At 34.7% G+C, this 14,083-nt stretch overlaps 1 protein-coding gene across 12 annotated transcripts in view; it reads left to right on the forward strand.

The window, feature by feature from the left end:
* Positions 1 to 14,083, forward strand: part of Unc80 (unc80, NALCN channel complex subunit) — a 25,821-nt gene continuing 11,738 nt past the window's right edge. For 9 of the 12 annotated variants that reach the window (XM_083085369.1, XM_083085373.1, XM_083085372.1 and 6 more), the window contains exons 1-33: positions 1 to 499; positions 605 to 707; positions 826 to 874; positions 1,704 to 1,730; positions 2,292 to 2,312; positions 2,513 to 2,658; positions 2,735 to 2,882; positions 2,961 to 3,192; positions 3,391 to 3,464; positions 3,552 to 3,641; positions 3,716 to 3,793; positions 3,861 to 3,997; positions 4,209 to 4,454; positions 4,581 to 4,756; positions 4,833 to 5,020; positions 5,247 to 5,389; positions 6,494 to 6,523; positions 7,785 to 7,914; positions 8,173 to 8,364; positions 8,432 to 8,573; positions 8,788 to 9,165; positions 9,312 to 9,744; positions 10,102 to 10,225; positions 10,301 to 10,502; positions 10,590 to 10,731; positions 10,834 to 10,943; positions 11,083 to 11,273; positions 11,355 to 11,570; positions 11,648 to 11,783; positions 11,865 to 12,143; positions 12,263 to 12,511; positions 12,733 to 13,222; positions 13,402 to 14,032. In XM_083085369.1, the coding sequence (XP_082941495.1) occupies positions 622 to 707; positions 826 to 874; positions 1,704 to 1,730; positions 2,292 to 2,312; positions 2,513 to 2,658; positions 2,735 to 2,882; positions 2,961 to 3,192; positions 3,391 to 3,464; positions 3,552 to 3,641; positions 3,716 to 3,793; positions 3,861 to 3,997; positions 4,209 to 4,454; positions 4,581 to 4,756; positions 4,833 to 5,020; positions 5,247 to 5,389; positions 6,494 to 6,523; positions 7,785 to 7,914; positions 8,173 to 8,364; positions 8,432 to 8,573; positions 8,788 to 9,165; positions 9,312 to 9,744; positions 10,102 to 10,225; positions 10,301 to 10,502; positions 10,590 to 10,731; positions 10,834 to 10,943; positions 11,083 to 11,273; positions 11,355 to 11,570; positions 11,648 to 11,783; positions 11,865 to 12,143; positions 12,263 to 12,511; positions 12,733 to 13,222; positions 13,402 to 14,032 (5,916 nt within the window). In that variant the 5' untranslated portion in view covers positions 1 to 499; positions 605 to 621. Of the gene's footprint in view, positions 500 to 604; positions 708 to 825; positions 875 to 1,703; positions 1,731 to 2,291; positions 2,313 to 2,512; positions 2,659 to 2,734; positions 2,883 to 2,960; positions 3,193 to 3,390; positions 3,465 to 3,551; positions 3,642 to 3,715; positions 3,808 to 3,860; positions 3,998 to 4,208; positions 4,455 to 4,580; positions 4,757 to 4,832; positions 5,021 to 5,246; positions 5,390 to 6,493; positions 6,524 to 7,784; positions 7,915 to 8,172; positions 8,365 to 8,431; positions 8,574 to 8,787; positions 9,166 to 9,311; positions 9,745 to 10,101; positions 10,226 to 10,300; positions 10,503 to 10,589; positions 10,732 to 10,833; positions 10,944 to 11,082; positions 11,274 to 11,354; positions 11,571 to 11,647; positions 11,784 to 11,864; positions 12,144 to 12,262; positions 12,512 to 12,732; positions 13,223 to 13,401; positions 14,033 to 14,083 lie in introns of those variants that run through there. The other 3 variants (XM_083085370.1, XM_083085371.1, XM_083085381.1) reach the window with 3 other exon arrangements.

The following is a 14,083-nucleotide window of genomic DNA, read 5'->3' on the forward strand; positions in this document are numbered from 1 at the left end:
TCGCCTCCCTCAGGGGTGGTCCAGCAGCAGATTCCTGGGCTGATCGATGAAACGACCGGCGCATTAGATTTTCCGAGAGTCGCACGCGCATCACCATCCTCGAGGACGAAGGCGCGTAGAACGCGTCTCTCTCTCCTCAGTCACACGCTATCCCGGTGCCGGGGTGCATCGTATACCTCCATCTGAAGGGAATGCCGGAAGTGTGTTACTAGGTCGAGTGGAACACGTGATATTCTCTCGCGCGGCTCTACTCTTTGACGACATCATGCCCGGCGGTCTTCTCGCGGAAGGAGTTTCCTTTTGAAATTTGGCAAAGTATGTGAATCTCTTTCGCGTGAAGATAGAATCATTTTTATCCTAGTCCCCGATTCTTGCGTTTTCGACATTCCCCGATTGGGAATTGATCCATTGGCTTAGGGAGTGCTATTGACTTCGCACGAGGGTGTGCGCACGACGTAGGAGTTTGACAGTGGAAGGCGGCAGGATCGTGTTTTGTGAGGTGAGGCACGTGGCAGCAATGGCAGCACTATTAATCAAAACATATCCTGTTTATTTGCATTCTTTAAATCAAACTACTCAACTTCTTTATACGTGATATTTTTAGTGCTAGCTGAAACAAGCATGGATAAACGACGATCCTTGGATGGAGGCATTCAGGAGCACCCTTTGCCTATCCCGGTTCAGATGTTCCTTTGGCGACATATAAGGTCAGCCGATTACAATCTTTTATTATTTTTAAAAATATATAATAACATATTCAATCGTAAATAAGCATCTATTCTTTATCTGCAAATAGATATCTTATTCACTTTATTATTTTTTTAGGCCATTTATTCGAGCTAAGCTAGGAAAACTCCATGAAGCATCTTGCACGGTAACAACCAATAATTATTCTAGATATCTCTTAGACTTAAATCGTAATTTTAAAATATAAGAATGCCTAGCATTCATTATTGAGAACAAGATTCATCAAAATAATCGAAATTAAATATTTTCGATCGTATCTTCATGATAATAACCGCGTATTTCTGATATAGATCCCGAGATGCCGATTTAAATTATGGAAATACATATTTTTATCTTACGGAAGAACTTTTCTTCTTACCGGTTTCCGCTTTCGTGATCGTCTCTGCCAAAGTTGTGCTTCTTGTTCAGAACCCGCTTCATATGTCCATTAATGTAAACCTGTTCTTAATTATTGGATTTGTCTTGGATAACGATGTTTTATTACAATCGTTACAAATGCGTATTATTGCTTCAAGAACAGAATTATGTGAAATAAATTTGTGACTTACAATTTTATTATTTATTTAATTATAACTATATTTTTATATGGTGTACGTACAAAGCTTTTTGCAGACAATAAACCCTGGAGGATCTCAGGATTAAAAGATTATAAATAATATTCTTTTAATTTATCCCCTTAAGTTGAGACTATTCTTTGTAGAATATACTTTCGATATTGAATATCCGTTTTCTTGCCATCCCGTATATACTTTTACTCCGGTATACCTTGCATTAAATCCTGAAAGTTTTTATATCGATTCCTAATTCTAAAGATTTCATATAAAAGCAATATCTCAGGTTTTAACACAATGTGTACAATTATTTCGTTCTATTAATCTTATGTTATGCAATACCTGCTTCTCTTGCACTAACATAAATGTCCTCTCCACGCGGCCGCCTCCACGTGTCACCTGCAGTTCTGTCAACATGCGCCAGGCCATCATGTAAGTTGGCTCGCCCGTTTAAGACCTGCCTGCGAGCTTGCACGCAAACCTGCTTTGATCATTTCGATAGATTCCGTAGTCTTGTCATCCTTGTGTATCCTACATATTTCTTCTCCTCTTGTGATCCAATGAAATCTATAAATGTACCAAATAAATTTTCCAGCACAATTTGGAATGAAATAATGTAATCAGAATTATTAATGTAATTATGTAATTATTAATGTTTTTAATAAAATATTTTTTAATATTAATTCTCGATATAATTAATATATATTCTTAGATTCTATAAAAATATTGTATATAATAATTTGTAATACACACAAATGCACTTTGTTATATGATTGAATATTTACACGTCAATCTATGTTATTAAATACAATAATTTATTATTCATTAAATATAATAATATTTTATGTAGCTTTGCTCGTAGCCTGTTGTAAAAATTTGCTATTTTAATTCATTTATCTTGTAAATCTTATTTTGTCTTCTTCTCGTTTCTTGTAATTCTAATACCATTTCTTGAAAATTAATATTGTTTATTAATTCCCAAAACGCACATAGGAAATGAAGGAAGCATGCACGGTCAGTATACATAAATTTTGTATAAAATATATGAAAATATAATAATTCATATTATTATGTCGACAATATGAAGAGATTAGTTATTACTTCCAAAATGTCGATTCAAATTTGTAATTATTTCGTGAAATGATTGTGTAAAGCTGAAATGATTGTAAAAAGAGCGATGAAATTTTTTCTGAAATACTTCTTTTTTTGTATAGTGTCTTGAGAGGGTTTTAGTACAAAATCTTCACAATGACCTTACACCTTCATTGAGCCAGATATTGGGCAACGTACCACGTTGGCGTTTGATTCAAGCCGCTCTTCCTTACGTTCTCCATGCTACGGCCAGTCTTTTGCATAATAAGTGAGCTACATTGAATAATATCTCAGCATTCTCAGGTTGAATTTTCACGCGATAGAAATTATCATTAATTTTTTAGGAAGGATTTTCAGAGCCTTGGCACGATGGAAACGACTCTTCTTTATATTCTCCACTGGATACTCTTAGATTCTGCTGAGGAATGTTCAGAGAACTACGTCGATCCGTCAAATCCCTTTTTTTACTTATTTCCAATACCCACTATGACGGTAAATTATTTGAATTTTTCGGTTTTATACAATCTGAATATAAATTGTGAAAATGATTATTTTCTTCCTTCTATTCAGCTCTTTGTCTACCTGTTTGCGCCTCTGTTTAATCATTTAAAAGACATTGACTTTAAGACGAATTTGCGATTAGAAAACGGTCTAAAAATATGGTCCGCCATGTACGAATGCCGACATCCAGAGGCATCTTGCTTCACGGCACATTGCCGTGCCAAGTCACGTATTTATTGGAACCAGTCTTTTAAATCCGCCAAACATCACATGTTGCCCGATGACGTTTTTGTCGGAGGAAGTAAGTTCACTTTGAAAGTAATACACAAAACCTGTTGTATATATTTTTGTAGTATTATGTATAGTTTAATAGTATATATGTATAACATTATATTAAACTATTTATTATACATTTAATGATATTATATATAATTATTTGTTATATGTAATAGCATTTTCTTTTTCTTTATTTTATCATCTTGTTTTTTTGCTTGCTCAGATGTCGAAAGTCCACCCAATCAATCGTTTTCGGATCAAAGCGCCCCGCCATCTTCGAAAGTAATTGATGATGATGTAAGTTAAATATCAAATAAATTAAGTATTTTAGCAAAATCGCTTGATTATATAAAACAGAAAGTAAGTTTGTATAAATAATAATAGCAACAAAGTACTTGGTTGTCATCGCCAAAAGACACAGTTTTCCCAGAGACGATTCCTGAAGAAAGCTCCGGTGCGGAGGACGAGCATGTGGTAAGGAAGAGATCTTAATTGACGAATCCTAATCGCTACTTAATTAATAAATGACGTATTTTTTATTGTACTAGGTAATATTCAGATTACCATCTTTGAGTGAATCGGAGAGAATGCTTGATGGGGTAAAAGAAGTTTCCACCATATTCGCAGTGAGTTACGCGAGGTAATATTTCGAAACTAAGCGCAGAACAAGTAATATTTTTGTGGCTACCGCAGGGTGAGGCCAGCATCTTTCACGTCGCGATGGGCAGGACGACCAGCTCCTCGAAACCTACGTTGACGATAGAGCAGGTCACGGCAATTTCTGGATTAGACACGTGCAAACAATACCATGGAAAAACTGTGAAAACCGGGTTGGCTAAATTTTACACATACAATCTTATATTTTTTCTATATAAATTTAATTATTTAATTAAAATTAAAATTATTAAAAGAACCTCATTCATAGCTTAACAAATGTTTGTCTTTTTAATCTCTTTTACCTTTATTTAGACAAAATATTATGATATTAAATATTTTGATATTTAGCTGATATTGTTTTATTAAAAAGCATTTTTATTATAGAGATATGGAGAAGGAAAAGGAAGAGAAAATTTTGAAAACGGAAAAAGAAGCGCAAGGAACCTCGAAAACACATGAAAGTTTCTCGATTCAACGTCAACTTGCAACGGAACACGCTACCGGTTCTGCAGCCGTCGATTCGGACGTTCGAGCTGCAACCTTCCTAGACGTAGCTACTTTGAGGTGTTTATTCGTATCTCAATGGCAGGAAGAGGGTATCTTCTGGGCTCTTCAGTTCTTATACTATCGGTTAGTTGTGTATATATTATATATTAAAATATATTAAAATATTAATATTTTTAAAGACATTCTGAGTAAAAACATGATATTATAGTCATCTAAATAAATATTGTCTTATATTGAAATATATTACAGATTACGAAGAATCAATGAGGAGACCTCAGTACAGCAAATGCCGCGTCGCCGCAGCAATTCTTTGCCCATACCGAAAATTGAAGTATCGATTTATCAGAGCCCCGAAAGTAAAAAGAAGGATGTATTAAAAGATTTTATAGAAGTGCCTGATACACGTGATACCTCTCTTCTAACGGGTATAAGTTCATGCCGACCTCCTATGTCTATCTTGAGATGCTTCTTCTTTCTGTATAGACTTGGACACATTTTCAGATTTTCCGTATCCTACACGCAAAGGTCATGAGAGCGAATCAAGCCATACAAGACGCGCCAGCGAGAAGACGAAAAAGCGCATGAAGATGGCCGATCTCAAAGCTTTCGTAGAAACAAAATTGCTATCAAAGTCAGAGAAGGCACTTGAGAAGATTGGCCAGGAAGAGCCCAAGATGTTGTTCGAGCAGGTAAAGCTTTAAATGCTTGATAAAAGTAATAATAGAAAGATAGAAAAATAAAAAATTATTATTAGATGTATAAATTATAATATATAAATTATAGTTAGATTAAAAGAACTGCTATGTATGTGTGATTTGTATTATCTCTAACTTGGCTCGTGAGAAATTTGTGCAGTTGAACTGAAAGATATTTAACTAATAATTACGTATATATATCTACTTGTAACGTTCTTAGGAATGTCACAGAAGCCTTGATACTGGAGACGATCATCTGACAAGACAAGCCTCGACTAGCTCAAAGATTTTCGAGGCGAAGGACGTCGACTACATGAAACATCCTACAAATCTAATCAAAGGGAAGAGTATGCCGAGTTTAAGGTAAGCGCTATTTGCTTTACTCAAAAGGAAGCAGCGAAGATATACTTATATGATTTTTCTTGCTTTAACTTTCAATCTCTTTCATTCGTACATAAATATGCGTCTTTTCATCATTTGTTTCACTTACAGAAATATTCGTATCAATTTTGTAATTTATTACAACTGATAAATTCTTATAATTTTGTTTGATTTTAATTCAGCAAACTTGAGAAACGAATATATGACGCATATTTACGTGCAAATATTTTTTTTGTAGCAAACATTTATTTCTAGTTTTTAAGAAGCTATAATTATATCTATATCGTAATTAAATATTTATATCGTAATAACATTTATAGCCAGAAGGGACGTAGTTGTGCTTAGGCTGTATGTAATAAAAGACAAACATTTCTTTAGAGCAAGAATTTTTTGCGGGTATTGACGATCAATATTGGATAATGTATAATTTATAATTATAATTATGGATAATGCATATTTTATTGGATATTTTATTAGATAATTTTATACAATATTCTTAGTTTTCCTTGATGTTTTAATTACAATAATTTGGATTCGATTTTCAGTTCTGAATTTCTAGTCGTATTTATATTTTTTATATTAAAAGAAAAATTAAGAACTTTAAATTAAATTCTGAATTTCATAAAATAATATTTTTTTATAACTTATATATAATTATTTTTTATAATTTATAATTATTTTCTATAACTTACAATATTATTGCATCCAACATTGATTACTTGAACTATGTTTTTGACCATAAATTGTATGAATAATATATGAATCTATCGATTTATAATTTTCTTTAATTTACAGCAAATTTACACAAATTTTTAAAAATTAATATATATTTGTTAAAATTTGTTAAAACAATATTGAATCTTAATTAAAGCAATTTAGTTATTGAATAGTGAAAATAGTTTGAAAGCTGGATAATTACCAATTGATTCAATATGTGGTCCGAAAATGTGGCTCAGATTTTTTCGACAATTAATCCAACGCTTAAATATCGATAATCCTATCGTAATACTTATGCGTAATGGTGTTTCTCTGTGTGTGTCTCTTTTCTCTCTCTCGTTCGCCCTTTCACCCCGAACTCGTGCTCAGCTGCTTGATTAACGAGCTGACCGCGGGAGGGTAAGTCATCAACGTCACTCGGAGGAAGTTCCGTACTGCAGCTCGGTTCACATGCTTCTTTTACGAATTTCCTGCTTTCGGTAGGGCGCACATTTACCCTTTAAATACACACCGAAATTCAGTCACATCGGCACGTCGGCAAGAATTCACGATGGCATATAAGGCACACTACTAATCCGCTCCATGTTTCAATAATAAACTTATTTAACAATAATTTTTTAACGATTGCTTTTGCTTTTGATAATATATCATTTGATTGTGATTTATATTCTGTTAATTCCATTGTACATAAAATTGTCCTGTGAACAGCATATTTTCTTAACAATTTATATATAATGCGAAAAATGTGTGACTTTCTAATATTTGCACTAATATACCCTGTACTTTAAACATCATTGAATAAAAGCAGAATTTAAATAATAAATAATGACAGAAAGAAATTATTTATCAAACTTACAAGATTGACAATTTGTTTATTGGTAATGCTCTTATTTTTATTTTATTATTTTATGACACTCATGTATATGATACACTATACTCAATTATATCATGCACTAATTAAAATTCACAATCGAATTTAAATACGCCCCTTTGTATTGCTTCAGTAATTTATTGCTTTTTATATTCCAGTATATATATATATAGTTCCATTAAATATATAAATAAAAAACCGTACATTGTAGAAATATCGTCGTGTTTCATATATTTATGCATGTTGTATAATGAGATAAATAAAAAATGAAATAACGTTGCCCTTTTTTGGCTTTTCAATTAAAATTTGTTATTTATAAAGATTGATGTATTTTTCATGTCCAGATTTTTAATTCCATATTTTTAACATTTAAAATATTTTGTATTTTTTACACACATTTCTTAAAAATAAAAAACAAATGTAGCTACTAATTAAAATCCATATTCATCCAGTCTCAATTTCAATATACTTATACATATATAATAAAAACTGTCTTTTAAACTGTTTATTTTATTTTTTTACAACAAACATGAGCTTTTATCTATAAAAATCTATATATTATTTTTCAATCTAAATCCGTTTAATCTTCGATGTACTGGGCAACGTTGATATGAAAAGCAATTAAAAATCATCGTGCATGTGTCGACGGAATGACAGGCGCACGATCGTAGATCAAGATCATAGAGATGAGAGCGTAGTGCTTGATATAGGGTTCACATTGGCAAGTGGCATGAGGATATTTAAAAGCACTCTCTTCGAATTGAACTTTTGACCTACGCTATTTTCTAGGTACATCGGTGATACTCGCATTGAAAGAAAACAGAGTCGTTTCTATAGTCAATCCTACACCGCTCCAAATCCTATCATTACCGTCACGGAGCACACGCCAACCCCATCTCCAGATTACATGAAGCGACAGGTAAAATACCTGTGATTTTCTGGAAAGCAAAATTATAAATGTATTATGGAATATTATAAAGATATATTTAATTTTTTCTATTCTTCTTTTAATCTAGTATTTTCTAATAGTTTCCAATAGTTTTTTTATTTAATTTAAGAGAAATAGCATTACTAAAATAAATTCTCTGAGAGATTAATAATTCTAATCTTTTGAGATCAATATAACGACTAACGATTAATATCTGATTTATTGAATTTTGATTATTCACTCTTTCAGGGATCCATTGATAGTCAGTTGGATCTTATCAGTGTTCAAGGAGGACGTTTATGCTCTGAAAGGAAACCTAGTCTTACGAGATCTCAGACAGATTCTAACATCACTTATATGAGCGACGAGGTGCCAGAAGCGCCAGGTTCCGCATGTTACATTACTAAAGAAGGCGATATTGATCTTCAAGTCGTCTTGAAAGTACATAATATTAAATTATAATAAATTTTTTTATTTTGTCTTCTCGGTCACACATTTTATTGTTTAGGCGATACACTCCGTTGCGCTGCGAGATAATGTCTCTTGTACGCCACGAGTCTGCGAGATTATGTTGAATTTAATGGAACTTTTAATGGACATGGGAGTGATGAAGCATTGTCTTCGGGAGGAAGCCGCTAGCAGTAACGCAGGCAATAAAAGACTATTCAAATAATTATATTATTTAAAACGCAGTATTTTTATATGGCAACAACTGCTTCCTACTTTGCATGTTTAAATAATTTGTCGTTCCGCATTCTTTTATTAGAATGTAGAAAACTAAATTGTTCAACTATTATTTTATAACAAGGATGAAATAAAAGATCCATGCTAAGCTTTCACTGCTGAACAATTTTATTTTTATAGGATCTGGTACAGGAATCGATAACAAATCGGAAACGGGAAAGAAACAGGATTCACCAATGGTATTAAATCAACAAGAATCTAAACATGATGGAAAAGGCAAGCCGACTGCACACAATCTTCTTATGAATTGCGTGATTAGAGTATTGAAGCACTTGGGCTGTCTACACGGTTGCTTGGACGGAGTGCGTGGTCCTCAGGCCGATATCTGTCGCTCTCAGGGTCAGACCATCCTAACTAAATTGCATCGCGCGAGTTCCCGTCAATTTTCGCGATTTTTAAGAACGATGATACGCGAACAACCGCTGACGGAAATCTTGGACTTCTTTCATGCGTATGTTGGGTATTGCGTTGATCCAAGTTCACTGTTATCGCCACTCAGTGAGTAAATATTAAATATATGTATTAATTTAAAAGGTGCATTAACTAAGGAATTTTCATTATTCTTTCAAAAAAAAATAATAGATTTCTGTTAATGCAAGCTTATTTTTTCCCATGTTAATTCCTCGTGTTAATCTTTGTTTCAGATCAAAAACGAATATCGAGCAAGTCGCCCGATGTAGTTTGTCAAAGTGGATACGCGACGAATTTCGGCGCCGGGATGATCGGTTCCGGTGGCAGTGGGGCCGGAGTTGGTACTTCAGGTACTTCGGGCGGAAGCGTCGCGACGGCCGGCGTCGCACCGTTTTACAACGTCGGTAGTTACGGAGCTCGTGGTATCGAAGGGCAAATCATGACCTACGTCTTCAAGGTTTTGGTCACGCGCCTCGTTGACTCTATGAAGCAGCTGAAGACGCAAGAGAACATCGGTCTTTACTGCGACGTGCGACAGTTGATGACGTATATCAAGGAGGCGCACGGTGGTATTTTTCGGCGTGTTGCCCTTAGCGGCATTCTGGACTCTGCGGATCGACCGAATAAACGATGTAATAGCAACGTGCAAACGACACGTGTCATAAGGTTTGGTTCTAGATGAGCATGCTTTAAATATTTTAATCTTAAGAACACTCGCAAGAATGAAAAATACCCTTGAAAATATTAAAATTTATCACTATTTTTTGTGTTTAATTTTATTCGTTATTTTTTTAAAACTTCTAGTATATATTTATAATAATCATATGTTTAAATAATCTTTTTAAAAATGGAATAGTGTATCTCCATGTAAATAATAATGATTGCCAAAATTTTGTTAGTATTTTAAAATCAATAATGTTTGAATAATTGAGACAATTTTGTTTATAACTTATTAAAAAATAGACAGCTGTCATTTAAAAAAACATCTCACGATTTTTTACACATTTCTATTAACTTTCACAGACACATTCATCAATCAGATGTAGAGGAACACCCTGATATTGGGGGAGACACGTGTTACACCGTTGATGACAGAGGCACGCGAAAGTTTCTCTTCAAGAAGAGAAGCACATCGTCCACCTGTGCTGTAAATACAATACTTGCATAAAATTATAGTATTATCCATTATTTTACATAATGTTAAAAAGAGATCTGGGGGTAGGCGGGATCAAATTTGCAGAGCCTCCTTGAAACGGAATTGAGCGAGGAAAGCGTGAAAGTCAGTCAAAGCCCGTTAGGTAATCTGCGTAAGAAACATCACGTGCTGACGCCTCGACAGAGCGAACGTAATTTATGTATCGGCGAATCTTTTCTCGGGCCTGGAAAAATGCGGAAATCGACTCGATTTCAGATAGGTGGTATCGGTGAGCAGTAGCGGCAGAAATTGCACGTATCATTTGTAACATACTGTAAGTCGTTATAGCGAATCGTTCTCCGATCGGTTTTTTCAGTCAATTGGTTCCGGAAGGAGTACAGTCGGACTGATTCTACCGATAGCCATGAAAGTAGCGAATCACCCACAGACGGCAGCTTTGTTAGGCAGCCCAGTTTCCATTACGGTCCTTATCGCAGCACATCACGCACCAGTCGCGGGTAAGACGGTTTATTTAAAGACGCTTACTTGCTGCGTCTATAAAAAATATTATGTTATTTCGAGGAAATAAAATATTATATTATATGCGCAATTCTTTTCAGGGTCGGCTTAACATTTTTAAAGGCGAAACGTCGAATGGAGGATCAACTGAATAAAATCGGTTTCGGAAAAAGCAAGAAAAAAGAAAGCATGGAAGAGGCGCCTGGAAGCTGTAAGATTTACACTTTTATTTAATATATTATTTATATATTATTACTGTATGTAAATTTTATAACGTCGCAAAATTTCAAATTAAATAATGTTAATTAACCATAGAGATTTTCTATACATGTCTATGTCTTTTTGATTAGACTTTAGTCGGAGAAATTCAATGGAGCTCGGCGAGGCTTGCAGGGAATCCGAGTTCGTTGTTTTGAAGGAAAGAAGATTGGTACCTTGTTCTGCGGTGTTCAATGGAATGTTACGATTTTCCTTTCTACTAGAGACGTGCCAGCCAGGCTCCGTTCCCGACCCTCATTTAATGGCATCGCTTTTGGATCTTGTAATGATTATTTTACTAATTTTATTTTATTTATGTAAAATGATAAAATGCGGAAATATTTACTGATATGTGATATTACAGCCATATGCTCCGGTAGTTTCTCGCGCTTGTTTGATACTGGAATGTGCACACTTAGTGCACCAATGCAACAAAGGCCACTGGCCAACGTGGATGAAGCACAACTTTCCCATGTTTCGACCATCTGGGCCGATAAATAATCGAAACGCTTCCACTACGCTTAGGCGCGTTCATGTATTACAACGCACTGCGGGAAAATTATTTTATCAATGGGCAGAGGTACTTTCTATTGCATTTTCTTCCATTAAAATAATTTTTGATAGAATGAATTGTAAAGTCGTGATTAAAATATATAGGCTATAGGAGCACGCTTGGAAGAATTCTTAGCTGAGGATAAACAAAGTATGGAACAGATAATCAATATAGTATCTGATGAAACCAAACAGAGAGATTTAATCTTGGAAGATGAAGAGGAAGATTTTCTCGATGAAGGTAATATTCTTTTACAAAGATATTACAAAATTATTTGGGCAGTCTAAAACGAAATACAATAAAAATTTAATAAATTTTTAGCGAGTATAAACAGTTATGGATCCCAATGCCCCTTCGCATTGCGTCATGTTGCTTGCATTTTGCTCCTGGAAGTGACAGCATTCTTAAGAGAGACTTATCAAACATTACCAAAGTCAAGTAAATTGCTAACAAAGGAACGTCCCCCACCTTGGGAAAGAATGTATAGTCGAGAGGCAAATCGACGTTGGAGCGTGGCTTTATCATCTATGGGCCATTCACAAGCATCTGCGCAAAGTCTTCAATCTATAGCCGGTGATGTTATTAATCGTGAAGGTATCGGTTAGTATAGAGAAAAAATTTATGTGTATGCATACATAAAATAAATTACGAGCACTACATCTAATACATTTCGTTTTAAAATCAATTATAAACTACGTAAATATAAATTAATTTTATAGCGGAGCGTAAAATTAGTTTTGTTTTGTACGAGCCTGATAATGAGTCCGAGGGTAGCAGCAAATCGACGGTTACGATTCAAGGGGAAGAAACCCAAAACATTGAAAAGGATAAAGCGAAAAGGATGCCAGCACCTCAAAATAGGCCATTCCTCCTTCGTCGTAGTACTGCAGGAACTGGTTCGTTTAAAAAAAGGAGTCTTAAACTTCGTCGCAATACTAAAGAAGGCAAAGATACAGAATGCGAGGCGTGTAAGTGAAATTTTAACAAAAATAAAGAGAATAATAAAATATTATTAAATCTCTGTAAAAAATTGAATTATAATTATATTTACAAACAAATGTTTAGAGCGTAAGCTACGTAATATTGTTAGAAAATTTTAATTACTAATTTATTTTTCAGTTATTGTTAATATCGATAATCATGTATATTTAGTAATTAATGATGTTAATTGATGACTTTTCATCTATAGACACAGTAAAACGTGCAGATTCGATTCAATCTAAGAGGAAAGTGAGCTCGCTTTCCGATAGAAGTGATACATCCGAACCCGGTGCTGCCGGCGAAGTTAGCGGCGAGGAATCACCGGGTATTCTCAGCGATGATCAGCCACCAGAGAGCCCGAGTGACAGCAACGAAACTGACGAGACCAATAAGAATTTCCCCTGGATGAAGGTGCTCGTGCAGCTCTCTAATTCCTTTAATTTCTACTGCTCTCATCAGAATTTCTGTCATCCCTTTTGCCATCGGCGACAGATGCGTGCTAGCAGCAGGTTAATAAAATCCGTGAAAAAGATTTATGGTGAGAAATTTGGCATTTTGAACGGAACTGGTTTATTGGATGTCGACACTGATAAGAAAGAAGATGGCAAGAAAGACAAACGTAGTCGCAAGATATCCGAACAAATCAGTACACAGGTGTCACCTGTCCGAAGAAAAGACAGCCTGGGACGCAAGTACAAGTAATTTACTTTTATTAAAATATATTTATTAATTAAATAAATATTCATGTTCTAAGATATTGCAAATTAATTAAATATTTTTATTAAAAACTGAGAATGAAAAAACTAGTGTAAATAACTATGGCTTTTAAAATTATATTTCATATTCTAATTTAATAACTTATTTAATATTTATTTAGGATAGAAAAAAATCTGGATGGATCTCAATCCGGTCGATCAACTCAACGGGATTCCTCAAAAGATCTGGCAGAGCAAGACTCTGAAAGAGGCAAGGAATCTTCAAAAAAGAATACGAATGATGATGTTGAAGAGAATAAAGAACCACCGCCGATTTTAAAATATGTAAAAACTCAAGTGAAAGATGCTTTTCATTCGCCTTTGGCTACTTTGGTAAAAGGAGCTGTCGTTATGACGGAAGATCTGTTTGTGGAAGTACTACCTGTCGCGTGGGAACTCTTATTGGAATCTAATCAAGAAGTAGCCGCGTCGGCCGCGGCACTTTTTATAATATCAGCCGTACGAGCACCGAATCAAGCCAGCGAGCTGATGCACAAAGGTCTTCAACACAGTAGCAGCAGTGTACGCATCAACGCTATTTTGCGGTTTCAGGTTTTGTGGAAATTACGATATCAAGTGTGGCCACGGATGGAAGAGGCGGCTCATCTAACTTTCAAAGTGCCTCCGCCAGGAATAGAATTCACTCTGCCGTCGCCAAAGATTGGAATAGAATCCTTACCGGTGGTCGATCCGCCATGGATGCCACAAGTGAAAACCAAGGTGGAGGAAGTCACTATCAATCAAGAACGTCACGTAAGTAATTATCGCAAACGATTTTATATGCTTTAAAATTAACGAATTGCT

The sequence above is a fragment of the Camponotus vicinus genome, unplaced genomic scaffold (assembly GCF_025532165.1).
Source record: "Camponotus vicinus isolate PSW18456_S1 unplaced genomic scaffold, iyCamVici1.0 SCAF_12, whole genome shotgun sequence".
NCBI lineage: Eukaryota > Metazoa > Arthropoda > Insecta > Hymenoptera > Formicidae > Camponotus > Camponotus vicinus.